This window comes from Oncorhynchus kisutch, linkage group LG21 (assembly GCF_002021735.2).
Source record: "Oncorhynchus kisutch isolate 150728-3 linkage group LG21, Okis_V2, whole genome shotgun sequence".
Classification (NCBI taxonomy): Eukaryota; Metazoa; Chordata; class Actinopteri; order Salmoniformes; family Salmonidae; genus Oncorhynchus; species Oncorhynchus kisutch.
Window position 1 is genome coordinate 11,107,507 of NC_034194.2, and position 26,162 is coordinate 11,133,668.

Sequence of the window (26,162 nt, forward strand, 5' to 3'; positions counted from 1 at the left end):
AAATTCAACCACATAGTGACTAAGGGCTGGGCTATGAAGTGCGTGTGTGTGTGTGTGTGTGTGTGTGTGTGTGTGTGTGTGTGTGTGTGTGTGTGTGTGTGTGTGTGTGTGTGTGTGTGTGTGTGTGTGTGTGTGTGTGTGTGTGTGTGTGTGTGTGTGTGTGTGTGTGTGTGTGTGTGTGTGTGTGTGTGTGTGTGTGTGTGTGGGCTGGGAGAGAGAAGAGAGGGATACTGTATAGAGGGAAATAGAGTAGTGACAGTATCTCTTTCTCTATACCTGCCTTACTGATCTTCCCCTTTGTGCTCTCTCCCCTAGGCTCTAGATGTAGACCGGGGAGTACTTTCCAAGATCAAGAAGTCTGTCAAGGCCATAAACAACTCTGGCCTGGGTGAGTACAGCTCAACGCAACGCAACACAGCATAGTACAGTACAGCACTGTGCTTTACAGTATAGTAGGCCAGGCCTATAGTATTATACATTACAGTACCGTGAGTCAGTCCTGGTATACATTTTCCATATACTGTATACTGTTATAGCATCTATATCACTACACCCACTCAAGTTTCACACTTTTTTGTTTACGTGCTAACCTCAGAACGTTTTAGTTGTGCAGCATGTTGGTATATCTCAAGAGATTGCACAGTAATCTCTTGTACCATTCAGTGTTTGGTGCAGCACCCTCTTGTTTTCATTGACCTCTCAATGCTTCTTAAACTACAATAGACTTTACTGTATTGACACTGACACAGATTGGAGCGATTGCAGTGTTTCACCATTGAACATTTTGATCTCAGAGGATCTGGATCTTGATTTGGGGGCCTTCACACGCCACCTGGAAATTGAAGGTGAAGTGTGACCTTGAAGGATGAAGTGTATGAAGAAGGCGAAGTGCAACCTTGAAAGAGCGATTGAGGCAGGGAATTAGAGGGATATCACCTCTCCACATTCCTCCCATTCCACACACCTGTCCCAGCAGGCCAAAAGAACAGAGGTGTTGCTCTTGTAACTCCAGTCCTTCCTATAATACGGTATATTAAGCGTCCCTAGGCCCAGGCCTTTTCTCTCCATGACTGACCCTCTCCACCCTTCACCCAGTCCACAGACCTTCCAGTGTAGTCCCAGGCCTGAGTCATAATCCTGGGGTGTTTTTGAAACCGATCAGGAGTTGGTAATCATGGCTCTAATCGAGTGAGATCTGCACATGCTGGAAATACCTTAGCGCTTGCTTTGGTTTGGAGCTGCTGTGTAAACTAAGCTCTTAGTTTGTTACACACACTTCGCACACCCTCACATGCTGTTCATTGTTAAGAAGAGGCCGTGTGAGAATGGCTTCATTAGCCTGGTCCCGGATCTGTTTGTGCCGTCTTGACAACTCCTATGTTCAACTACCTTCCTAAAGCTTATTGGTGATTAGTCATAGGCAAAGCGTTTCCATTTTATAGGTCAGGTCAACTTAGAAACATGGACAGTATCACAGAGATGTGAAATGTCCACTAAAAAGTCGCCTGGATTACGTAGCATAGAAGATAATATGAATATGGGAGAGCCACTTGTATAGTTTTTTTTAATGACGTAAAGAGTGTTGTGATGATCCATTACTTAAACTCTGGTTCGACTTGACCACTGACTGCAAGTGACCGCCGTTTGTGTTTCCCAGCCCACTTTGACAATGAGGAGCAGTACATCCAGTCTATGGAGAAGTTTGGGGACAACTGTGTCTGTAGAGAGGACCCTGTGGTGGGCTCAGCCTTCCTCAAGTTTGCCGTCTTTACCAAAGAGCTCACAGCCCTCTTCAAGAACCTGGTGAGACCCCACCACGCACGCACGCACGCACGCACACACACACACACACACACACACACACACACACACACACACACACACACACACACACACACACACACACACACACACACACACACACACACACACACACACACACACACACACAGAGAGCTATACACTGTCACATACTATGTCTCTACCTCCTTTCTCTCTCCACCTCTCAAATACCTCCATTATGGCCCTTGTTTTCCTCTTATTCATTGTTTTTATCTGCCCTTTCATTTGACCAGTTGCAACCATGCGTGTGGATTGTACACTTTTGAAGATATCTAGACCTATTTAAGACTATGTAACGGGCAGAACTTGCCTTTTAAGACATTGTGCAAGAGAGGGTTGAGTGCTCAGTTGCTATTTTCATAGTGTGAATTGTTAGCGTTTCCTTCACACCTTGTGATGGGTGACTTGTGAAGAGTTTAGGCTTTCTTGAACAGAGTAGCCTCTGTCAATTCAATGCAATTTAAGGGGCTTTATTGGCATGGGAAACATATGTTAACATTGCCAAACCAAGTGAAATAGATAATAAACAAAAGTGAAAAGAACGGTTCAAATGAACAGTAAACATTACACTTAAAAAAGTTCCAAAACAATAAAGACATTTCAAATATCAAATTATGTCTATATAAAGTGTTGTAATGATGTGCCAATTGCTAAAGTACAAAAGGGAAAATAAACAGAAATATACAGTTCCTCGCAAAAGTATTCATCCCCCTTGGCGCTTTTCCTATTTTGTTGTATTACAACCTGTAATTTAAATGGATGTTTATTTGGATTTCATGTAATGGACAAACACAAAAGTGAAATGAAAAAAAGAACTTGTTTCAAAAAATTCCCCCCCCAAAATAATAGAAAAGTTGTGGCTGCATATGTATGTGTGCATTTGCTATGAATCCCTGAAATAGGATCTGGTGCAACCGAATTACCTTCAGAAGTCACTTAATTAGTTAAACAAAGTCCACCTGTGTGCAATCTAAGTGTCACATGATCTGTCACATGATCTCAGTATATATACACCTGTTCTGAAAGGCCCCAGAGTCTGCAACACCACTAAGTAAGCGGCACCATGAAGACAGCTCTCCAAACAGGTCAGGGACAAAGTTGTGGAGAAGCACAGATCTGGGTTGGGTTATAAAAAATATCAGAAACTTTGAACATCCCACGGAGCACCATTAAATCCAGTATTAAAAAATGGAAAGAATATGGCACCACAACAAACCTGCCAAGAGAGGGCCTCCCACCAAAACTCACGGACCAGGCAAGGAGGGCATTAATCAGAGAGGCAACAAAGAGACCAAAGATAACCCTGAAGGAGCTGCAAAGCTCCACAGCGGACATTGGATTATCTGTCCATAGGACCACTTTAAGCTGTACACTCCACAGAGCTGGGCTTTACGGAAGAGTGACCAGAAAAAAGCCATTGCTTAAAGAAAAAAATAAGTAAACACGTTTGGTGTTCGCCAAAAGGCATGTGGGAGAATCCCAAAACATATGGAAGAAGGTACTCTGGTCAGATGAGACAAATATTTAGCATTTTGGCCGTCAAGGAAAATGCTATGTCTGGCGCAAACCCAACAACCCCGAGAATACCATCCCCACAGTGAAGCATTGTGGTGGAAGCATCATGCTTTGGGGATGTTTTTCATCAGCAGGGACTGGGAAACTGATCAGAATTGAAGGAATGATGGATGGCGTTAAATGCAGGGAAATTCTTGAGGGAAACCTGTTTCAGTCTTCCAGAGATTTGAGACTGGGACAGAGGTTCACCTTACAGCAGGTCAATGACCATAAGCATACTGGTAAAGCAACACTCGAGTGGTTTAAGGGGAAACATTTAAATGTCTTGGAATGGCCTAGTCAAAGCCCAAACCTCAATCCAATTGAGAATCTTTGGTATGACTTAAAGATTGCTGTAGACCAGCAGAACCCATCCAACTTGAAGGAGCTGGAGCAGTTTTGCCTTGAAGAATGGGCAATAATCCCATTCTTGAATGGGATTGAATAGTGGATAGTTATGCCCGCTCAGGTTTTCAGCTTTTTTTTGTCTTGTTTTTTTTGTTTCACAGTAAAAAAAAAGAAAGAATTGCATGTTGTGCAAATCAAGTGATACTTTCTCAAGTCACTGTAGGTTGCATTTACAGTGGTGTTTGTTCTTCACTGGTTGTCCACATTTCACTCCAACACTGTCTGTCCACCTGTTTGTGTTTGCAGTTGCAGAACATGAACAACATCATCACCTTCCCCATAGACAGTCTACTGAAAGGAGACCTGAAAGGGGTCAAAGGGGTAGGCATACTATATGTGTTATTAAACATTATCAATCAGTGTTGTACCATAACCAATCAGAACATGTGTTTTACAATACCAGTCAGAACAAGAGGTAGGGAGTAGGCCTTTCCCATGCTAGTCATTTTGAACACACGCAGCCACAGGATAGTCCTCCTAATTCCTATCCCTATAGCCATTTAAGGATTGCCTTGTAAATGACTTAATGAGCAAAGTCCATGTGACTGACCTTTAATCTGTAATATAAATCACAGTTTATGGTCAGTTTAATATTCACAACTTAAACTAATATCATGTGTCTCTCCCTTGTAATACTGTTATGTTCCTTTTCAACAGGATCTGAAAAAGCCTTTTGATAAAGCCTGGAAAGATTACGAAACTAAACTGTGAGTGAGAGTCACTTTACTTTCGCAAGTTACAACTCCCTACGTTTTACCACCGCCACCACTGCAGCAGTTTGAGTTTCAAACAAAAGCACCATCACTTGCTATGTGTGAGTTGAGCCTAAATGAATGATTATAGCTTACGAGCACAAGGAAAAGAGGGGGGGGGGGGGGCATAAGCTGCCACCACCATGAGGTTGCATGTGGGTTCAGTTTAACAACAAATATGAAGAGGAAACAAAGGTAGCTAGTAAAAGGTCAACTGCTGCTATTCCTAAAACAGCTGACAGACAGACCCTTAGGAGAGAGAATGAGACTAGGCCTACAATAGCCGCACTTGCTTCCTGTTGGTATGTGAATACTTTGTCCGTCTGAGGTTATTTTAGTGTCAAATGAACTACGGTATGGACAGACTCGGGGTTTACTTTACTGCAGTTATACGGCACATGTCCCTCGTCCCTACATAATCTTTTCAGTTTCAAAATGACAGGCATGAAAGAAAGACGTGTTTTGAAAGATTATTCTAAGTTACTTAACAAAGGTAGAGATCAATCTAGTTCACTGTATGAGGTCTTGGCAGGTAATTTAAGAGTTAATAGTTTACTACAGAGTAATGCCTTGTGCAAACAAACTCCTGTGGCATAGTCATAGAGCCTTTTGGGTTGATGTGAGTGACTATGTTGGTTCGAATTGATGAATGAGAACGGTGTAATAACTCTTAACGTAAACTGACGCGAGTAAATACTGATACCATGCGCAGCTGCTTGCTATGAGTTAATTTGTGAATGATTTTCCTTCTTCGTCCATTCGTGCGGTGCTTCACCAGCCTCATCGTCGCTGTGACCTCTGTGTTCCCTGCAGCACTAAGATAGAGAAGGAGAAGAAGGAGCATGCCAAGCAGCATGGGATGATACGGACAGAGTTCAGTGGCGGAGAGATCGCTGAGGAGATGGAGAAGGAGAGACGCCTTTTCCAGTTCCAGATGTGCGAGGTGAGAGGGTGTGTACCACTGGCCAGGTCCCAGTTCTGTTTCGCTGGCATCACAATTATTATTATTTTAAAAAAATTTGATTTCACCTTTATTTAACCAGGTAGGCCCAGTTGAGAACAGGTTCTCATTTACAACTGCGACCTGGCCAAGATAAAGCAAAGCAGTGTGACACAAACAACAACACAGAGTTACACATGGAATAAACAAGCGTACAGTCAATATCACGATATAACTTCTTCTAAGTCTAAATACAGTGTGTACAAATGGCCTGAGGAGGTAAGGCAATAAATAGGCCATAGTAGCAAAGTAAATCAAATTTAGCAAATTAACACTGGAGTTAAAGATGTGCAGATAATAATGTGCAAGTAGAAATACTGGTGTGCAAAAGAGCAGAAAAGTACATTTAAAAAAAAAAAAAAGCAATATGGGGATGAGGTAGTTTGGATGGGCTATTATGATCATGGGTATTGGCTATAATGTGATGGTCCCTGTCCCCTTACTGGGCTCGACAAGTGATCCTCTATTACATGAACGTTTTCCAGTCATTTAGCAGGTGCTCTTATCCAGAGCAGCTTACAGTTAATGAATGCATCTTAAGATAGCTAGGTGGGACAACCACAACGTCTTAGCCAGTTGTGCCAGTGAAAAGTGACCAATTCAGTAGCGCGAGTGGAGACATTTCAACACCTGGGGAGTGAGGTTTTACTGTACAATCTAACTCAGTTACATATAGAGCATAAACCGATCTGGGATCAGGCCAGTGCACCGCCTCATCCTACCTCTCTGTGGCCATTACTAGCTGTGTGTTATTCTGTCTCCAGTATCTTCTAAAAGTGAATGAAATCGACACGAAAAAGAGGGTCGACTTCCTCCAAAACCTCATCAAATATTTCCACGCCCAGTGCAAGTATGTCATTTTCATTTATTTGGGGATTTCACATGATCAATGTTTAATTATTGGCTTTTGTCTTTTGTAGGAGGGCAAATGCTTGACTCATCTTGACTCTGAAAATTCCTGTTCTGTGTTTGTTTCCTCTCTCCTCACAGCTTCTTCCAGGATGGGCTAATCGCAGTGAATAGCCTCAAACCTTCCATTGAGAAACTGGCGACAGACTTGATTACAGTGAGCCACTCTGTCGACCTCTATCTTTATCCTTTCCTGGTTTCATGTGTACACCGCATTTCTCACCAAATGCTTGATAAGCATTTTCCAAACAATGCTTGTTCAAAGTTTATATAGTGTCAGTTTGAGTCTCCACAGGCCAGGAGGCAGTCCCAACACTGCTTTATAAAAAAGAGATGGAATGTTTTATCTTCATTTCCTTGAACTGAGTGTTTGGGTTGATTGTGCTGAAGTGGGTCTGAGTTGGTCTGAGAGGGGGTTTTCTCTCTATCACTGAGGCTGCTTCACAAATGGTGCACTTCACTATTTAGTGCACTTCTTTTGACCAAGGCCCATAGAGCTTCTGTCAAAAGTAGTAAACTATATAGAGAAGAGGGTGTCATTTGAGACTCATCCACATTTTATAATATTCTCTTTGGTAGTTGCCCTGGTTTCACTGCATGTCTGTCAATAATGTGTCTCTTGACTCTCCCATGTCCTGTTTCTCAGATCAAACAGACCCAAGATGGAGAGAGGAAACAGCTGAGTCAGCTCAGAGATGTTCTCAAGTCCTCCCTACTGTCTGAACAGAAAGAGGTGAGCTCTCAATCACTGGAGTAAGAAGTGGCGGTAAGCCTGCGACTTAAAACCAGTATCACCTTTGGTCCTAGAGGGAATTTCCTCTTGGTATTAGTAGGAGACCAGTGTTTTTAAAAACAAATTATTTAACCTTTGTTTAACTAGGCAAGTCAGTTAAGAACAAATTCTTATTTACAATGACGGCCTACACCGGCCAAACCTTAAACTGGGCAACATTGGGCCAATTGTCCGCCGCCCTATGGGACTCCCAATTACGTCCGGTTGTGATACAGCCTGGAATCGAACCAGGGTCTGTAGTGATGCCTCTAGCACTGAGATGCAGTGTCTTAGACCGCAGCGCCACTCGGGAGCCCACCAGTTACATAACCTTGGTAGCAGAGAGGAAGGGACCTAATCCAATTACTTAAATCAATCATTTCTCCAGACCAGTTCTAGTGCATATACTGTAATGCATTTAGTCTTACCTGTCTTGTCATAGCAAAATAGGAAAAGACACTAGTTCTACCTTAACAAACCTGTAGTCTACTACAGGATTACAGATGACTGGTCTTATGTGTCGTGTCACTTGGCTCGTGGCTTACAGTTACAATGCAATAGACAGATGACGGTTACCACCAGTGGCTAGGAGAGGGAATGTGTACTTTCTTGGTGGACTTTTGCTCTTTCCCCAATCAAGCCTTTTTTTTCCTCTCCTTGAACCTCCATTTTGCTGAAGGCATTGTCTGAGTTACAAATTGCACCCTTTTACCTATGTTGTGCACTACTGTAGGGAGTATGGTGACATAGTGTAGTGGAGGCCTTCAGAAGAGGAGGCTGAAGAAACATGATTTGGGTGAATGTCTGAGCATTGAGAGAGGTGAAACTTATATATTTGTTCTGTACATGTGTGTGTGTGCGTGCGTGCACGTGTGTTTGTTCCTGCGTATTAGGACTCCCAGGCCAAACAGACTGGATACAGCCTTCATCAGCTCCAGGGGAATAAGGCCTACGGTACGGAATGCTGTGGAATTCTCCATAAGAGGAGCGAGGGGTGAGTGGATGACCAATATGGCCTATGGTCAGACGCAAGAACAGCTGTATATTTCCCCCGGCAAAGGCAGGGAAATGTAGTTTGACTCGCAGTGGTGGGGAACCCACTGTGGACACCTTGCACTTGCGTTTTACTCGCAGCGATAGGGTGATCGGCAATAGGGTGATATTATGTCCTCTAGGCATACAGTACATGATTCCATTTGCTGCTCGGGGAAATGGTGTGGTTGAAGATGTGGATTGGTCATCCAGGTTATTTGAATCAGCTGTGAAGTGCCAGGGCAAAAACCAAAACGTGCACCCAGGGAGGCCCCGGGACCAAGTTTGGGAAACCCTGCTCTAGGTGAACATGTATAGAGAAGTGTTGTAGTATCATAATGAATATTATCTCTCCCTTCTCTTCTTCAGCCTGAGGAAAGTGTGGCAGAAGAGGAAGTGTTCTGTGAAGAACGGGTTCCTGACCATCTCCCATGGAACGGTAAGAGGCTTCCTTTCTTGTTCCTGTCTTCTCCTATTGGTCACTCACTTTCCTTCATACCATGCCGTTATGCATGCTGCTTGTACATACTGCATGTCAGCCGGTGTAATTCAATAAGGTCTGTGGACGACAATGTGGACGACGAAGCACAATTACATTTTTGTTGTTGTTGATGAAGAGCCAGACCACATGTTAAGACAGAGCAAGAAGAAGATGAAAAGAAGGCCACTGCGCCACTCTTAGAATTTCAATCTTTGATTGAACTCTTTTTTTTTTCGCTCGGCAGGCTGATTTCTGTATTAACGCTTGACTGAATTCCTGCTGTGCACAGGGTTTTCTCTTTCTTTTTTGACTGGATTCCTGTTGACAACATTACCCTAATGTCAAAACGTCATTAATCCTAATGGCATAGCATTGTCTCAGTTGTGATTAGGGCTGTAACGGTGACCGTATTACCGCCACACCGGCGGTCACGAGTCATGATGGCAGTCAAATTCCACTAGATCGTTTAGTCATGGTAATTAAGCTTCTCCAAGCTCTGATGCTGCTGATGGTCATTAGTAGCTTACCAAACTTCCTAACTGCCTAGTACTCAGCACTCTATCAATGCAAATGTAATCGAAAATGTAATCAAACACATCATGAGAGCCCATGAGCTCATGTTGCGCAACATTTCTATAGGCTATGCAATTGCTTGAGGGGGATGGCCTCTAATAAAAAGAGGAGGATCCCATCAGCTTTCTATGGACTAGGCCTACCATATATATTTCTCAACTTTCCTAATGCACATTGCTTCTCTTTACAGCCTACCTGGCTGGAATGAAAATGAACCACGAGAAAAGCGTCCTCCATTTGCTATTTTAAGTGCAAAGATTTATTTTATATTTTATTTAACCTTTATTTAACTAGGCAAGTCAGTTAAGCAAAAATGGTTATTTACAATGATGGCCTACCAAAAGGCAAAAGGCCTCCTGCGGGGACGGGGGCCTGGGATTAAAAAATAAATACAATATAAATATAGGACATACACACATCACAACAAGAGAGACAACACAACACTACATAAAGACAGACCTAAGACAACAACATAGCAAGGCAGCAACACATGACAGCACAGCATGGTGCTGTCAAGCAAAACAACATAACAACAACATGGTAGCAAAACAACAAGGTAGCAGCACAAAACATGGTACAAACATTATTGGGCACAGACAACAGCACAAAGGGCAAGAAGGTAGAGACAACAATACATCACACAAAGCAGCCACAACTTTCAGTAAGAGTGCCCATGATTGAGTCTTTGAATGAAGAGATTAAGATAAAACTGTCCAGTTTGAGTGTTTGTTGCAGCTCGCTCCAGTCGCTAGCTGCAGCGAACTGAAAAGAGGAGCAACCCAGGGATGTGTGTTCTCTGGGGACCTTGAACAGAATGTGACTGGTAGAATGGGTGTTGTATGTGGAGGATGAAGGCTGCAGTATATATCTCAGATAGGGAGGAGTGAAGCCAAAGAGGCTTTTATAAATAAGCATCAACCAGTGGGTCTTGTGACGGGTATACAGAGGTGATCAGTTTACAGAGGAGTATAGAGTGCAGTGATGTGTCCTATAAGGAGCATTGGCAAATCTGATGGTCCGAATGGTAAAGAACATCTACCCGCTCGAGTGCACCCTTACCTGCCAATCTATAAATGATGTCTCTGTAATCTAGCATGGGTAGGATGGTCATCTGAATCAGGGTTAGTTTGGCAGCTGGGGTGACATGCCTTTTTTTTCTACTTTTTCAAATCATAGTCACATGTAGGCCTATATGTTTTGATAAGGTTTCTAATCACAACTAAAGTAGCAAAATAACTTCAAGTAAGTAAGTACTACAGTATACTACAGTAAATACTACAGTAAAGTCTGCAAAAACACTACCGTAAATGCTATAGTAATTTATACAGTAATATACTATAGAATTTTTTTCATTTGGGAAGGGTCACATTTGTTCATTAAAGAACTGGACAATAATTGTGTGACATCTAAAAACAATGCTGTTCATTGGGCCTTTATAGGGATGTGGCTGTAAGCAGCATACCATTTAATTCAACAATGATACATTTATGGGTTACTGCTGCATTTGATAAAGTCATTTGAGTGTTTGACATCACACAACTGACTTAGTTTATGGGAAAGTTCCATGCATGCTGTGTGATACACTATAGCATTCAAATGCATTCACTTTAGCATTTTATCTTATTTTTCTGGTCCACTCTCTTCTCTCATCAGCCTCTGCTCCTCTTTCATAGGCGAACAGACCACCAGCTAAACTCAACCTGCTAACCTGTCAAGTGAAGCTCAACCCAGATGAGAAGAAAAGCTTTGATCTCTTCTCCCGTATGTTACGCAGCAGTTTGAGGCTCATCTCCATCTCAAACATCTGCAACCCTGGACTAGTTTTTCAACGACAGCCATTTCATCTTCCATCTAGTACTATAGATGCCTTCCGGTAGCCTAGCTCCTCTTACTGCAACTACCTCTTACTCAATCTGATCTCATTCTTTTGTTTACCCAAACAGATGACAGAACCTATCACTTTCAAGCTGAGGAAGAGACTGAGTGTCAGATGTAAGTACCATAGGGGTTCACTGAACCAATGTGAACTGTCTGTGCCTTTTGCACGGTGCAAGTTTGTGTGCGAACATTGTGTATACATCATTATGCAGGGTGTCCATCCACTCTGCCCAGAGTGGATGAAAACACAGTTTGGTGATGAAATTTCACTTCCTTATTTTATAAAATACATTTTACCAAGACAAATATGATTCTTCATGTCTGAATCGTTCAGTGGGGTCTTTCTCTAACATATCATTAGCATTATATCCCAAATTCGGGTTTTTGTGCCTAATACATCCGGTAATAAGCTCCGAGCTCTGTTGATAGAGCGGTGGCACTTTTGCACAGCAACTTTTGAGGATTTTACGTGTTGTGGTGGTAGTCTGCAAAGTTGTTTCCGTGTGTCGCAAAAAGCAACATTAGCATGACACGAGTTGAATTAAATGTAAAGGGCTTTGAAAATGTCAAAAAAACTTGCGTTATGCTGAGTGCTCTGTTGACATTTCATAGAGATATGCATGTTTCTGTGAGAAATCTTCAAAAGAAGAATTGCATTCATTTGAAACGTGTATACTGAAATATGAAAATACTACATGTCATGTCTCGAACTCGATTTCTATCTTACCTCTATATTGTTTTATGTCCTTCGGATTTAAGAAGAAAGATGAGTTCAACAGTGAGCCTGTCAGAGTGCCTGTTAATTCTCAAACAGCATACAGCCTAGCTGACGCAATGCTATTTTCTTCTCTGGCCTCCATAGTCACCCTGATTTTGGCCTTCCTACAAAGCCCAACCTTTGAACGGATTATGATAGAGACGTGAAGTTTGGACCATTGGTTTTCTCAGAGGAGTATCTACACAATTAACATTGTTTTAAAATATGTGTTTTTGATTGATCACCCTATATCAGGGCAAATCAACTAGATTCAGCCGCGGGCCGATTTATTTTTTGAGTGGATGGAGGCCGGAACATAATTACAAATGATTTGTAGACTACAAATTTACCGCGGGAAGCTAAAACAGATATAATTTTTGACTAAATAATCATCACTTAAAATGTGTATATGATCACATATACACTACATGACCAAAAGTATGTGGACATGTGCTCGTGGGAACATCTCATTCCAAAATCATGGGCATTAATATGGAGTTAGTCCCCACTTTGCTGCTCTAATAGCCTCCACTCTTCTGAGAAGTCTTTCTACTAGATGTTGGAACAATGCATGGCTTTGTGCTCGATTTTATACACCTGTCAGCTGAAATATCCGAATCCACTCCTTTGTGTATTTAGTGTATCTCTCTAGAATTTCCTAAATTAAAATAACTTGAAGCTGATTTGCTGGTGATTTTACAGTATTTTATGTTCAACCATAAAAAATAAATACATTTGTTTCTTTGTATTTTTTTTTGCTCAGAAAACAGTTGGGGAACCCTGCTCTTCATTATGTGTATACATGATACAGGGGGTACATGTAATTAGTCACTTCTCAGACCCTCTTTGACGTTGTAGGCATTCCAAATGACACCCTATAACGTGTACTCGGCTCTGGTCAAAAGTAGTGCACTACATAAGGAATAGGGTGCCATTTGGGACGTACACGTTGCCTCCAAGCTTACGTTTTGTCTCGGTTGGACCTGCCTGTGTTTTCAGATGGATCTCAGTCCTGCAGAACAGTAAGGAGGAGGCGCTGAACAATGCCTTCAAAGGAGACCAGGACGAGGGAGGGGAGAACAACATAGTGCAGGAGCTGACCAAGGCCATCGTCAGTGAGGTCAAGAGGATGAGCGGCAACGACGTCTGCTGCGACTGTGGAGCGCCTAGTGAGTGACACACAAGAGAGCATTCTGGGAAAAGGCAGCAAGAAAATATTGGTCTTCCTCCCAGACGGGTATTATATGAAAATGAACACAGTGTTGTACATACAGTATGTGAATGTGTGAGGCTGACATGGTTTTCGTAATTTACCATGCTGAACGCACAACCTTGCTTTGTTTGACGATTGCCGTGTTCTTTTGTCTATGTGCATGCGCTCACACACATTCACTGGAGTCTTTGTTAGGCCAGTCAGACTAGTTCCTCAAATATAGAAGAAAGAGGGTTGGCTGTTTCGGTTAGATGTTATTGAAATCCTACCTTGCCTCTATATCCCATGTGCTGAATTTACACTGATAGGACAATGAAAATAGTGCATCAATATACCACATCTCACTCTTAGGAGTGGAACTTTATTTAACTGTACAACTATTTCAGGTGAGAACATATAGTGGATGCACACTAGTCTTTTTTAATATCATTTTTTAAAGATTTTCAACAAAAAAAAATTCAGAGACAGTGAAGAGAGACAGGAAAGTAAAGAGGAGAAATGGTGTGCCAGAAGGTCAAGGGCTAAGATCCGAAGGCAGAGGCAGCAACCCACCAGATCACCCCAGGCCATAGCACACTAGTCTTACACTGAAAATATATATCTCTGTCTTCAGAGCCCACCTGGCTCTCCACTAACCTGGGAGTGCTCATCTGCATCGAGTGTTCTGGAATCCACAGGGAGATGGGCGTCCACTATTCTAGAATACAGTCTCTCACACTGGACGTCCTGGGAACCGCAGAGCTCCTGGTAAATATCACAGGCATTAACGGTTGCATTGTATACAAACAGGTTCAAAACTATTTTTTTTAAATCAATATTTTATTGCGTTTCCTTTAGCCTGCTAGATGCCAGGGAAGCTCAGCCAAGCAGTTTTGATTATTTGAACCCAGCTCTGATTGTATAAGCTGTTGTACTATTTTAGTATGATTAGTAGTAGCCTGGTCCCAGATCTGTTTGTGTTGTCTTGCCAACTCCTATGGCAATTGGCTATACAGCACAAACAGATCTGGAACCAGGCTAGATTTATAGGGTCTGAATAGATACCATATTGACGTGTGCTCTACCTGGTCTTCCCCAGCTGGCAAAAAATGTGGGCAATGCGGGTTTCAATGAGATCATGGAAGCGGACCTGTCTACACGGGGCGTGACCAAACCCAACCCCTCCAGTGACATGTGAGTGACAGACAGTCGGGCAAACCACACCCTCTCCTCTCCCTCATTCAACACCAAAACAGGAACAACACTGACTGAATACATTCATTATTTATTTCATATTAAGTTCAATACATTTAACTTCTTGTTATACTATGTATATTCCTGAATGTCTTAGGGTACATCCCAAAATGGCAACTTATTCCCTATATAGTCCACTACTTTTGACGGGCCCTGGTCAAAATCCATGTACTAGGGGATAGGGTTCCATTTGGAACTTGGCCTTAAACTCAGATTTCCTGTCTCTTGGTAGTTGCCCATCTGTCTGTCTGCGCTCTTGTCTCCCTCAGGCAGACGCGGAAGGACTACATCACAGCCAAGTACACAGAGAAGAAGTTTGTTCAGAGGAAGTGTGCGGACGAGGAGTCCAGGCTCCACGTCCTGTGTGAGGCAGTGAAGACCCGAAACATCCTCTCCCTCATCCAGGTTTACGCTGAAGGAGTGGACCTGATGGAGACCATACCACTGGCCAATGAGCATGTAAGATTAATCACATTATCTTCTTTTTTTATTTAGACAGCCAGAAGGTGGGCAGGTGACAGATTTGACATTTTATTAATTTAGCAGACGCTCTCATCCAGAGCAATTTCCCCGAGCATATAGGGTGAAGTGCCTTGCTCAAGGGCACATTGGCAGATTCGAACCAGCGACCTTTCAGTTACTGGCCCAACACTCTAACCACTGGGCTATCTTTTAGAGCAGTGGTTCCTGAGCTTTTTACAGTCCCGTACCTCTTCAAACATTCAACCTCCAGCTGCGTATCCCCTCTAGCACCAGTGTCAGCGCCACGTAAGCCTGCCACACACACACGATACGATACATTTATTAAACACAAGAATGAGTGTGAGTTTTTGTCACAACCCGGCTCGTGGGAAGTGACAAAGAGCTCTTATAGGAGCATGGCACAAATAATAATATAATAATAATCAATCATTTTTCTCTTTATTTAGCCATCTTACATATAAAACCTTATTTGTTCATCAGAAATTGTGAATAACTCACCACAGGTTAAGGAGAAAGCTGTGCTTGAAAGGATGCACATAACTCTGCAATGTTGTATTGGAGAGAGTCCCAGTCTTAAATCATTTTCCACACAGTCTGTGCCTGTATTTAGTTGTCATGCTATTGAGGGCCGAGAATCCACTCTCTCATAGGTACGTGGTTGCAAAGGGCATCAGTGTCTTAACAGCGCGATTTGCTAAGGCAAGAAACTCTGAGCGCAGCCGTATCAAGAAATCTGGCAATGGCTTCTGATTAAATTCAATTTACACAGAACCGCTTGTTGCAATTTTGATGAGGTTCAGATATTGGTAAGTGGACTGGAGGCAGGGCATGAAAGGGATAACGAATCCAGTTGTTTGTCATCCGTTTCGGGAAAGTATCTGCGTAATTGCGCACCCAGCTCACTCAGGTGCTTTTCTATATCACATTTTACATTGTCTGTAAGCTTGAGTTAATTTGCACACAAACAATCATACAATGATGGAAAGACCTGTCTGTTGTTCTTGTTAATGCAGACAGAAAAGAGCTCCAACTTCTTAATCATAGCCTCAATTCTGTCACGCACATTGAATATACAGTAGTTGCGGAGAGTCCCTGTAATACTAGATTCAGATCATTCAGGCGAGAAAAAACATCACCCAGATAGGCCAGTCGTGTGAGAAACTCATCATCATGGAAGTGGTCAGACAAGTGAAAATGATGGTCAGTCAAGAAAACTTTAAGCTCATCTCTCAATTTAAAAAAGTGTCAATACTTTGCCCCTTGATAGCCAGGCACTTCTGTATGTTGTAAAACCGTTACATGGTTGCTGCCTATATCATTGAATAATGCAGAAAATACATGAGAGTTCAGGGGCCTTGATTTAACAAAGTTAACCATTTTCACTGTAGTGTCCAGACATTCCCTTGGCAGCAAGAGCCTCTGGGTGGATGCTGCAGTGTACCCAAGTGGCGTCGGGAGCAACTGCTTGAACACGTAGCTGCTTGCATGTGCATTACCACTCCACTATATCCCTGTCATGGCTTTTGCGCCATCAGTACAGATGCCAACACATCTTGACCACCAAAGTCCATTTGATGTCACAAAGCTGTCCAGTACTTTAAAAACGATCCTCTCCTGGGCCTCCCTGGTGGCACTGTGGTCTAGGGCACTGCATCGCAGTGCTAGCTGTGCCACCAGAGTTTCTGGGTTTGCGCCCAGGCTCTGTCGCATCCTGCCGGGGTGAGGGGCGACGCACAATTGGCCTAGCGTCCGGGTTAGGGAGGGTTTGGCCGTTAGGGGTATCCTTGTCTCATCGCGCACTAGCGACTCCTGTGGCGGGCCGGGCGCAGTGCATGCTAACCAGGTCGCCAGGTGCACAGTGTTTCCTCCGACACATTGGTGCGGCTGGCTTCCAGGTTGGATGCGAGCTGTGTTAAGAAGCAGTGCGGCTTGGTTGGGTTGTGTTTCAGAGGACGCATGGCTTTCGACCTTCGTCTTTCCCGAGCCCGTACGGGAGTTGTAGCGATGAGACAAGATAGTAACTACTAACATTTGGATACCACGAAATTGGGGCGGAAAGGGAGTAAAATTCAAATAAATAAATAAATATCCTCTCCTGTTATTCTGGTTTCCAGGGGTTTGCAGAAGAGGATGTCTTCTTTAATTGACCCCCCATAAACATAATAGACATATACCAGGAGCTGTGCCAGGCTGTGCCAGGTCCGCCACATCTGTTGACTCATCCAGCATAGAATTCACTGGCTTGTATGCGAAGCAGTAATTGTTTCAAAACCTCTCTTGCCATGTCATTGATGCGTATAGTATCGTTTTTTTGGCCTTTTCCCCCGGGATTGTCCCAGCCATATCCACGGCAACAGGAAGAATACAATAGTATGGGGCTTACCTGTCCTTGCCACTCGGTAACTCACCATATAAGACGCTTCTAGTTCCTTCTTGTTAATGGTATATGTTGCTTTTATACGTCTTAATACTCGAAAGTCGTCTATATTCTCGCTCAAAAAACTCCCGTGGCTTATTTTTCATATTGTCATGCAAGAGTGAAGGTTTCCCGCGAGAGAGTAAAGGTTAATGTGATTGGATGTTAATTATTTGACGAGGCTTCCTGTATTTGACATTTCGCTGAACACTAGACGGTTAAGAAAAAAAATGGCAGTGAAACGAGGCTACTCAGGGGACAGAAAAACCTCACCCAAATGTATAGCCTCGTTGGAAAATATAAATGTCCTGTTTGAAAATGTGAAGAATTGTTGATTTCTTATAAATATAGGGTGGGGGGCTTCGTACACATGGTACTGTGGGAAATATGTGCATGGCAGTCTCTACCACTACTGCTGCACCATGCCCCCACATGACAGACTTCTAACGTGGACTAAAAATGTTCTGCTGATTTGTCATATGTTAATACCTCTGATTCAAATGTAAACCGTTTTTTTTGCCGATATGCATGTATGCTTCTGTAATATACCTTTTGCTACACTATATATACAAAGGTATGTGGACACCCCTTAAAGTTAGTGGATTCGGCTAGTTCAGCCACACCTGTTGCTGACAGGTGTATAAAATCGAGCACACAGCCATGCAATCTCCATAGATAAACATTGACAGTGGAATGGCTGAACTGAAAAGCTCAGTGACTTTCAACGTGGCACCATCATAGGATGCCACCTTTCCAACAAGTCAGTTTGTCACATTTCTGCCCTGCTAGAGCTGCCCTGGTGAACTTTAAGTGCTGTTATTGTGAAGTGGAAACATGTATGAAAAACCACTCAGCCGCAAAGTGTTTGAAGGGCGCATAGAATGTAAAAGTCGTCTGTCCTCAGTTGCAATACTCACTACCGAGTTACAAACTGCCTCTGGACGCAACGTCAGCACAAGAACATGTTTCCATGGCCGAGCTGCCGCACACAAACGTAATATCACCATGTGCAATGCCAAGCATCAGCTGGAGTGGTGTAAAGCCTTCCGCCATTGGATTCTTGAGTAGTGGAAACGCATTCTCTGAAGTGATGAATCACGCTTCACCATCTGGCAGTCCGATGGACAAATCTGGGTTTGGCGGATGCCAGGAGAACGCTACCTGCCCGAATGCATAGTGCCAACTGTAAAGTTTGGTAGAGGAGGAATAATGGTCTGGGGCTGTTTTTCATGGTTTGGGCCAGGCCGCTTAGTTCCAGTGAAGGGAAATCTTAACGCTAGCATACAATGACATTCTGGACGATTCTGTGCTTCCAACTTTGTGGCAACAGTTTGGAGAAGGCCCTTTCCTGTTTCAGCATGACAATGCCCCTGTGCACAAAGCAAGGTCCATACAGAAATAGTTTGTAAGAATAGTGTAAGAACTTGACTGGACTGCACAGAGCCCTGACCTCAACCCCATCGAACACCTTTGGGATGAATTGGAACGCCGACTGCGAGCCAGGCCTAATTGCCCAACATCAGTGCTCGACCTAACTAAAGCTCTTGTGGCCAACATCTAGTGGAAAGCCCTCCCAGAAGAGTGGAGGCTATTATAGCAGCAAAGGGGGGATCAACTCCATATTAATGCCCATGATTTTGGAATGAGATGTTCGACAAGCAGGTGTCCACATACTTTTAGTCATGTAGGGTATTTGTCCATGCTCTCAGGAACCGGGTGAGACGGCACTACATCTAGCAGTACGAATGGTGGACCGCAACTCCCTCCATATTGTGGACTTCCTGACCCAGAACAGGTACTAAAGCCTTACTTAAGGACTGATTGGGTGAAAAGATGCTGGGTTTATGTCTCATAAAAGCAGACGCAAACATCTCAAATGTGAAGAGGGGGAACTCGTCTAAAGTATTTTAACGGCAAACAAAAACATGTAGATAAGATCAGAAGTTGTTCTCTCAGATTAGACATATTTATTTAGTTGTTGATGTCGATGTAGGGAAGTGTTGACTCCCTTGTGGTGAATGTCCTAACCACAGTGGTGTGTCTGCTCTGTGTCAGTGGCAACCTGGAGAAGCAGACAGCCAAAGGGAGCACGGCACTGCACTACTGCTGCCTTACAGACAACAGTGAGTGTCTGAAACTGCTGCTGCGGGGCCGGGCCTCGGTCAGTATTGGTAAGTGCCCTGCTAGTATCATGTCCCAAATGACACGCTATTCCCTATATAGTCCAGACGCCAGTCCCATAGAAACACATACATTGGGCCTCCCGAGTGCCGCAGCGGTCTTTAAGGCACTGCATCGGGTTTGATCTCAGGCTGTGTCACAGCTGGCCGTGACCGGGAGACCCATGAGGCGGCGTACAATTTGCCCAGCTTTGTGCTGGTTACGGGAGGGTTTGGCCGGCAGGGATTTCCTTGTCCCATCATGCTCTAGCGACTCCTTGTGGCGGACCAGGCTCCTGAAAGCTGACTTCACTTGCCAGCTGGACGGTGTTTCCTCCTACACATTGGTGTGGCTGGCTTCCAGGTTAAGCAAGCAGTGTGTCATGAAGTAGTGCGGCTTGGCAGGGTTGTGTTTCGGAGGACGCATGGCTCTTGACCTTCGCCTCTCCCGAGTCCGTAGGGGAGTTCCAGCGATGGGACAAGACTGTAACTACCAATTGGATATCATGAAATTGGGGAGAAAAGTACAAGGGAGAAGAGTACAAAAAAATATAAAATATATGCAGTTCCAGTCAAAAGTTTTGGACACACCTACTCATGTAAGGGTATTTCTTTATTTTTACTATTTTCTGCAAACCGGACTGGATTGTGTATCGCTGCAAAATGCTGTGGTAGTCATGCTGGTTAAGTGTGCCTTGAATTCTAAATAAATTACTGACAGAGTCACCAGCAAAGCACCCTCACACCTCCTCCTCCATGCTTCACGGTGGGAACCACACATGCAGAGATCATCCGTTCACTTACTCTGCGTATAACAAAGACACAGTGGTTGGAACCAAAAATCTCACATTTGGACTCAACAGACCAAAGGACAGATTTCCACCGGTCTAGTTTTTATTGGCCCAAGCAAGTGTATTCTTATTGGTGTCCTTTAGTAGTGGTTTCTTTGCAGCAATTCGACCATGAAGGCCTGAATCACGCAGTCTCCTCAATTGATGTTGAAATGTGTCTGTTACTTGAACTCTGTGAAGCATTTATTTGGGACGCAATCTCTGAGGCTGGTAACTCTAATGAACTTGTCCTCTACAGCAGAGGTAGCTCTGAGGCTTCCTTTCCTGTGGTGGTCCTCATGAGAGCTAGTTTCATCATAGCACTTGATGGTTTTTGTGACTGCACTTGAAGAAACTTTCCAAATTCTTGACACTTTCCCGGCTTGACTGAGCTTCATGTCTTAAAGTAATGATGGACTGTCATTTCTCTGCTTATTTGAGCTGTTCTTGCCATAATATGCCATAATATGCCATAATATGGACTTGGTCTACTACCAAATATTCTGTACACCTTGTCACAACACAATGGCTCAAACGGATTAAGATGGAAAGAAATTCCACAAATGAACTTTTAACAAGGCACACCTGTTAATTGAAATGCATTCCAGGTGACGACCTCATGAAGCTGGTTGAGAGAATGCTAAGAGTGCGGAAAGCTGTCAAGGCAAAGGGTGTCTACTTTGAAGAATCTCAAATATAAAATATATTTGATTTGTTTAACACCTTTTTGGAACTGTATATATACAGTGTGTGTATATATACAATATGTGGTGTGTGTGTGTATGTATGTGTGTGTGTGTATATATATATATATATATATATATATATATATATATATATATATATATATATATATATATATATATATATATAAGAAACACATAAATTGGTTTGTCTGTCTGTGTGCAGCCAACGAGGCAGGAGAAACACCAATGGACATCGCCAAGCGCCTCAGACATTCGCAGTGTGAAGAGCTGGTGAGTGCAGTCTTTGAATTGAATCTAAAGGTCACATGGATTTGAACAATGTAACAATATACTAATAATAATTGATTGGCCTTGTAGAGTGCTTTTCCACATAGGTTCCCAATGCGCTTTACAAAGTATGTGGAAACTCAACTCATCCACCACCAATGTGTGGCACCTACTTTGAATTTGATGATCCAGCTGTCTTAGAGGATGGTCCAGGGTTCTGTTTTATCAACATGGGTAATGGTAAAGGTTGACTGTATTTGTGGTGTCCAGCTGACCCAGGCTATGACGGGGAAGTTTAACGTCCATGTGCATGTGGAATATGAGTGGCGGCTCCAGAACGAAGACGACGACGACCTGGACGAGAGCGAAGACGAGATGGAGGACAAGGTGAGTTGCATTGCCTCTACCTCATAACTCAAAACTCATATAGAACTCTAATAGAATTCACAAATTCTTCTAACCATGATTTTATGGTATACCTGTACTGCTGTATTAGTTGAATTATTTTGCCAAAAATGCACGAGTCAGTACTTGAGTGAGTACTATAGTACTTCAACCTCAGTTGAAGACATTACATCAATAGCATACTAGCTTATACTACACTAGCATACTTACACTCTTTATCGCCCATACCCAGCCCATCCCCCAAAGACGGCCAGAACAGGAGCGTCCGGTCAGCTGTTTTGTCCCAGGAAATGGTCCCATGGGTCCCATGCCTGGAGGTCTCAACATGGCCTCCCTGGCCCGTGACGCAGCCAGCCTGGTCAGGGACAAGCAGAGAGCCCATGTCCCCAGCATGATGATGAACAATGAGACCTATGGCGCCATCCTGGACCTCAGCCCCCCTCCCCGCGGCATGCCAGGGGGACTGGGGTTACACATCCCACCCCTGCCCCCCAGGAACACCAGCAAAGGTCAGTCCATTGGCAATGAGAATCGGCCATAGGTCATAGAGCATAAGTCATGCTCTAGGTCAGGGCTGTTCAATTACAGACCTATTGGGCCAAAACCCCTTTTCAGGTTTTCACTCTCCTAATCAGGGCTTGATTCAGACCTACATCACCAGGTGAGTGCAATCAGCTCCAAGTTAGAAACATAAATCGGAAATGTTTCGGCCATCCAAGACAAGAATTAAACAGCCCTGCGCTAGGTCATAGATTACAGTTCCTTGACATGATTGCTGGAATAATGAACTAAACACCAGATGCCAAACTGTAGTATAAATAAATTATTTTATTTATCCGTTATTTTACCAGGTAAGTTGACTGAGAACACGTTCTCATTTGCAGCAACGACCTGGGGAATAGTTACAGGGGAGAGGAGGGGGATGAATGAGCCAATTGTAAACTGGGTATTATTAGGTGACCGTGATGGTTTGAGGGCCAGATTGGGAATTTAGCCAGGACACCGGGGTTAACACCCCTACTCTTACGATAAGTGCCATGGGATCTTTTTTAATGACCTCAGAGAGTCAGGACACCTGTTTAACGTCCCATCCGAAAGACTGCACCCTACGCATGATTGACCCTATGACTGTAACCTTGTAGGCCCAGGGTGGAAGCAGGCTCATATGGAGGTGGTGGGTAGACAGAGGTCCTCCTCAGACCCCCCGAACCCTCACATCCCGGAGCGTAACAGCTCCATGAATGGTAAGTGCACTACATTATATTACCAGATAGTACTAGCTCCTGACCTATCCCTCATGTGATTATGCTGCGCTGCTGGCACAACAACAAGATTTAAGTACTGTATAAGCACTTTGTTACAACTGCCGATGTTAAACTTTTTTTTTTTTATACATTTGACTGATTGCTATCACTCCCTTGTCTCCATCCAGTGTTTCCCCCAGCTGTTCCACCTGCTGCTCCGCCTCCCCTGGTGAGTAAAAGAACCAGTGTGATGGAGTCTAGAAGCCATAAGACTGCTCCTCTACCACCACTACCTTCAGTATTACCTGGGCCTCCAGTGTCCCCCATCATCCCACTACCACCATTCCCGCCAACAGTGCCCCCTGCACCCTCCTTCCGACTCACACAGCCCCCTCCTGTACCCGCCCACCATCCCAGAAGCAGAGCCGCACGGTCCAAATCAACTAAATCACCCACTATGTAAGAACTTGGGCAGTATGTATCAAGCATCTCAGAGTAAGAGTGCTGATTTAGGATCAGTTTAGTATTTTAGATCACAATAAATATGATTATGTGGATAGGGGGGGACCTGACTCTAGATCAGCACTCCTACTCTGAGACGCTTGATACTTCCGCTGACCAATTCAGGTTCATATGTTCTCATTTAATTGTATTAAGTCTTGTGTTAGGTTTATAATGACATGTATTATCAGTTAACTAAGACAATTAATGTGTGTGTGGTTTCAGTTCAGATAAACCCATGCCTAAAGGACCACCCGGCAGGCTTGCTGGACAAACTAATAGATCCGGTAAACACATCACACACTCAAATACCATTCACACATTTTTAGTATACACTGAGTGTACAAAACATTAGGAATACCTGCTCTTTCCACGACTGACCAGGTGACTCAAGGTGAAAGCTATGAAACCTTATTGATGTCACTTGTACAATATACTTCAATCAGTGTAGATGAAGCGAGGCGACAGGTTAAAGAAGGATTTTTAAGCCTTGAGACATGGATTGTGTATGTGTGCCATTCAGAAGGTGAATGGGAAAGACTAAATATTTAGGTGCCTTTGAACAGGGTATGGTAGTATGTGCCAGGCGCACCAGTTTGTGTCAACAACTGCAACACTGCTGGGTTTTTCACTCTCAACAGTTTCCCATGTGTATCAAGAATAGTCCACCACCCAAAGGACATCCAGACAATTTGACACAACTGAGTGAAGCATTGGAGTCAACATGGGCCAGCATCCCTGTGGAACGCTTTCGACACCTTGTAGTGGCCATGACACGATGAATTGAGGCTATTCTGAGGGTAAAAGGGGGTGCAAGTCAATATTACGAAGGTGTTCCTAAAGTTTTGTACACTCAGCCTACAATATCTAATAACTAGCCTGCTCTGGTTCAAAGAGCTTTGTTTTTATTCATCTGGGTGCCAGTCTGTTTCTTCTTTCTTGCCAATTCCTTATGGATTTGTCATGCCAATTGGTTCGAAATAATGGAGTTGGTAAAATTACAAACAGATCTGGGACCATGTCCTTGAATTGATGATTAAATGTTCCAATGTGTCTTTTTGCGTGTGTGTGAGCAGTAAAGAATACACCTGTAACTGGATCCCCTCAGAGCTTTGGTCCAACTCCTCCACCAACACCCAAGCCCCGCGCTAACCTCCCTGTGAGATCCTCAACTCAGCCAATCAGTGGCATGCAATCAATACCTAACTCACAGGCTATTATAGCAATACAGTAATATCATATTTACACTGATTATTGAACACTTGCAAAAAAACATTAACTAACATCTTCTTGTCTAACTTATTATTATTTGGCCCTTAGAAACAGAGGTCCAGGAGGGTGAAAGCCCGCTACAGCTGTTTAGCTGATAACCCAGATGAGCTAACGTTCACCGAGGGAGAGGTGATTGTAGTGGATGGAGAGGAGGACCTGGAGTGGTGGGTAAGTACAACAGCTCCAACACACACCCACACACATAGGCACGCACACACACACACACACCAACTGCACACACACACACACATCTTCTGACTGTGTCCTTAGGTCTCTGATCCACTGACTGTGTGTCCTGTTGTGTGTGTGTGTTGCAGGTGGGACATATTGAGGGGGATTCGACTAGGAAAGGAGTCTTCCCTGTGACATTTGTGCACTTAATCACTGACTGATGCATCTGATGGTGTGACCGAAGCTGTCGCTCACTACTAGGCTGTGTGTTATCTGCTCTTGTCCAAAATTGCACCCTATCCCCTATGTAGTGCACTACTTTTGACCAGAGCCCTATAAGTAGTGCACTATATAAGAAATAGGGTATCGTTTGGGAGAAAAACAATGTCTATGAGTGAAAGAGGTGTGAGATGTGCACATCACATGTGTGGGTGGTGATATTCTCATGCATCCAAACAGCCAAAGATGATGACTAGGTGACCTCTGACCTGCCAACAGAATGTTCTAATCTACAATGCTGGAATATTTGGGGGGGAAATGGGGGAAACTGTTCAACCTGCATGCTAAGTTTTGAGAAAGTATATTTCCACTTGGTTTGCTGGGACAACTGGAAATAACTGGAGCAAGATTCTGCTTGATTATGTTTTATTTAAAGTCCACACAGTACAGTGCATCCTTGAGGATACAGTCAAACTTGTCTTTAAATTCAATATTGCCTTTGTGTTATCAATTCAGATGTGTATTTAAAGTGTAACTTGGTATAATAAAAAACGTATTGTACTACAACCACTCAAAGTCTATATATTACATCAGTCATTACATTGCTGTGTATCACCGAGCATGATCATCCTATGACAGCTTCTGCTGATGGGAAACTGATATGTTTGAATCTAACATTGAAAGAAATCCAATTTATCAAGAGAGCATTTGTGAATATATGATGCTGGAAAAAGGGTTGCAGGGTAACTCTGTATGTATATTGTAGCTGTAACATTTGAGATAATTGAAAGGAATGTACATCCTACATGTTCCTCTTCCCTCATGTTCTTTACATGTCCATGGTTATTCATTAAAACGTGAAATGGCTCATTGTGTGTTTTGTCTTCATTGCAGTCGGTTAAGACAGATCTGTAGTGGTAATTCCATTTGATGATTATGAACAGAACCATTATCTGATTCTGGGGCGGACTGGGACCAAAAATTGCCCCTGGTATTTCTAACATCAGCCAATATTTTTCCTTGAGGCCCCCAGCACCAATATTAGCGAGATAGTGATAATTTTGAGCCCCAAAAAGATTGTTAG

General features: G+C 43.4%; 1 protein-coding gene across 1 annotated transcript in view; it reads left to right on the top strand.

Annotated features, from left to right (window-relative positions):
- The window catches only part of LOC109866250 (arf-GAP with SH3 domain, ANK repeat and PH domain-containing protein 2-like), a 44,859-nt gene extending 18,913 nt beyond the window's left edge, over positions 1 to 25,946 (top strand). The window contains exons 2-28 of the mRNA XM_020454805.2: positions 316 to 388; positions 1,658 to 1,803; positions 4,051 to 4,125; positions 4,462 to 4,511; positions 5,370 to 5,499; positions 6,321 to 6,406; positions 6,547 to 6,622; positions 7,112 to 7,198; positions 8,131 to 8,231; positions 8,639 to 8,708; positions 10,997 to 11,084; positions 11,267 to 11,315; positions 12,958 to 13,127; positions 13,785 to 13,918; positions 14,250 to 14,344; positions 14,674 to 14,863; positions 19,013 to 19,098; positions 19,359 to 19,474; positions 21,202 to 21,269; positions 21,537 to 21,653; positions 21,904 to 22,180; positions 22,814 to 22,915; positions 23,104 to 23,374; positions 23,642 to 23,703; positions 24,493 to 24,575; positions 24,737 to 24,856; positions 25,006 to 25,946. Of these exons, the coding sequence (XP_020310394.1) occupies positions 316 to 388; positions 1,658 to 1,803; positions 4,051 to 4,125; positions 4,462 to 4,511; positions 5,370 to 5,499; positions 6,321 to 6,406; positions 6,547 to 6,622; positions 7,112 to 7,198; positions 8,131 to 8,231; positions 8,639 to 8,708; positions 10,997 to 11,084; positions 11,267 to 11,315; positions 12,958 to 13,127; positions 13,785 to 13,918; positions 14,250 to 14,344; positions 14,674 to 14,863; positions 19,013 to 19,098; positions 19,359 to 19,474; positions 21,202 to 21,269; positions 21,537 to 21,653; positions 21,904 to 22,180; positions 22,814 to 22,915; positions 23,104 to 23,374; positions 23,642 to 23,703; positions 24,493 to 24,575; positions 24,737 to 24,856; positions 25,006 to 25,080 (2,997 nt within the window). The 3' untranslated portion in view covers positions 25,081 to 25,946. The remainder of the gene's footprint in view (positions 1 to 315; positions 389 to 1,657; positions 1,804 to 4,050; positions 4,126 to 4,461; positions 4,512 to 5,369; positions 5,500 to 6,320; positions 6,407 to 6,546; positions 6,623 to 7,111; positions 7,199 to 8,130; positions 8,232 to 8,638; positions 8,709 to 10,996; positions 11,085 to 11,266; positions 11,316 to 12,957; positions 13,128 to 13,784; positions 13,919 to 14,249; positions 14,345 to 14,673; positions 14,864 to 19,012; positions 19,099 to 19,358; positions 19,475 to 21,201; positions 21,270 to 21,536; positions 21,654 to 21,903; positions 22,181 to 22,813; positions 22,916 to 23,103; positions 23,375 to 23,641; positions 23,704 to 24,492; positions 24,576 to 24,736; positions 24,857 to 25,005) is intronic.
- Positions 25,947 to 26,162: the final 216 nt, after the last annotated feature.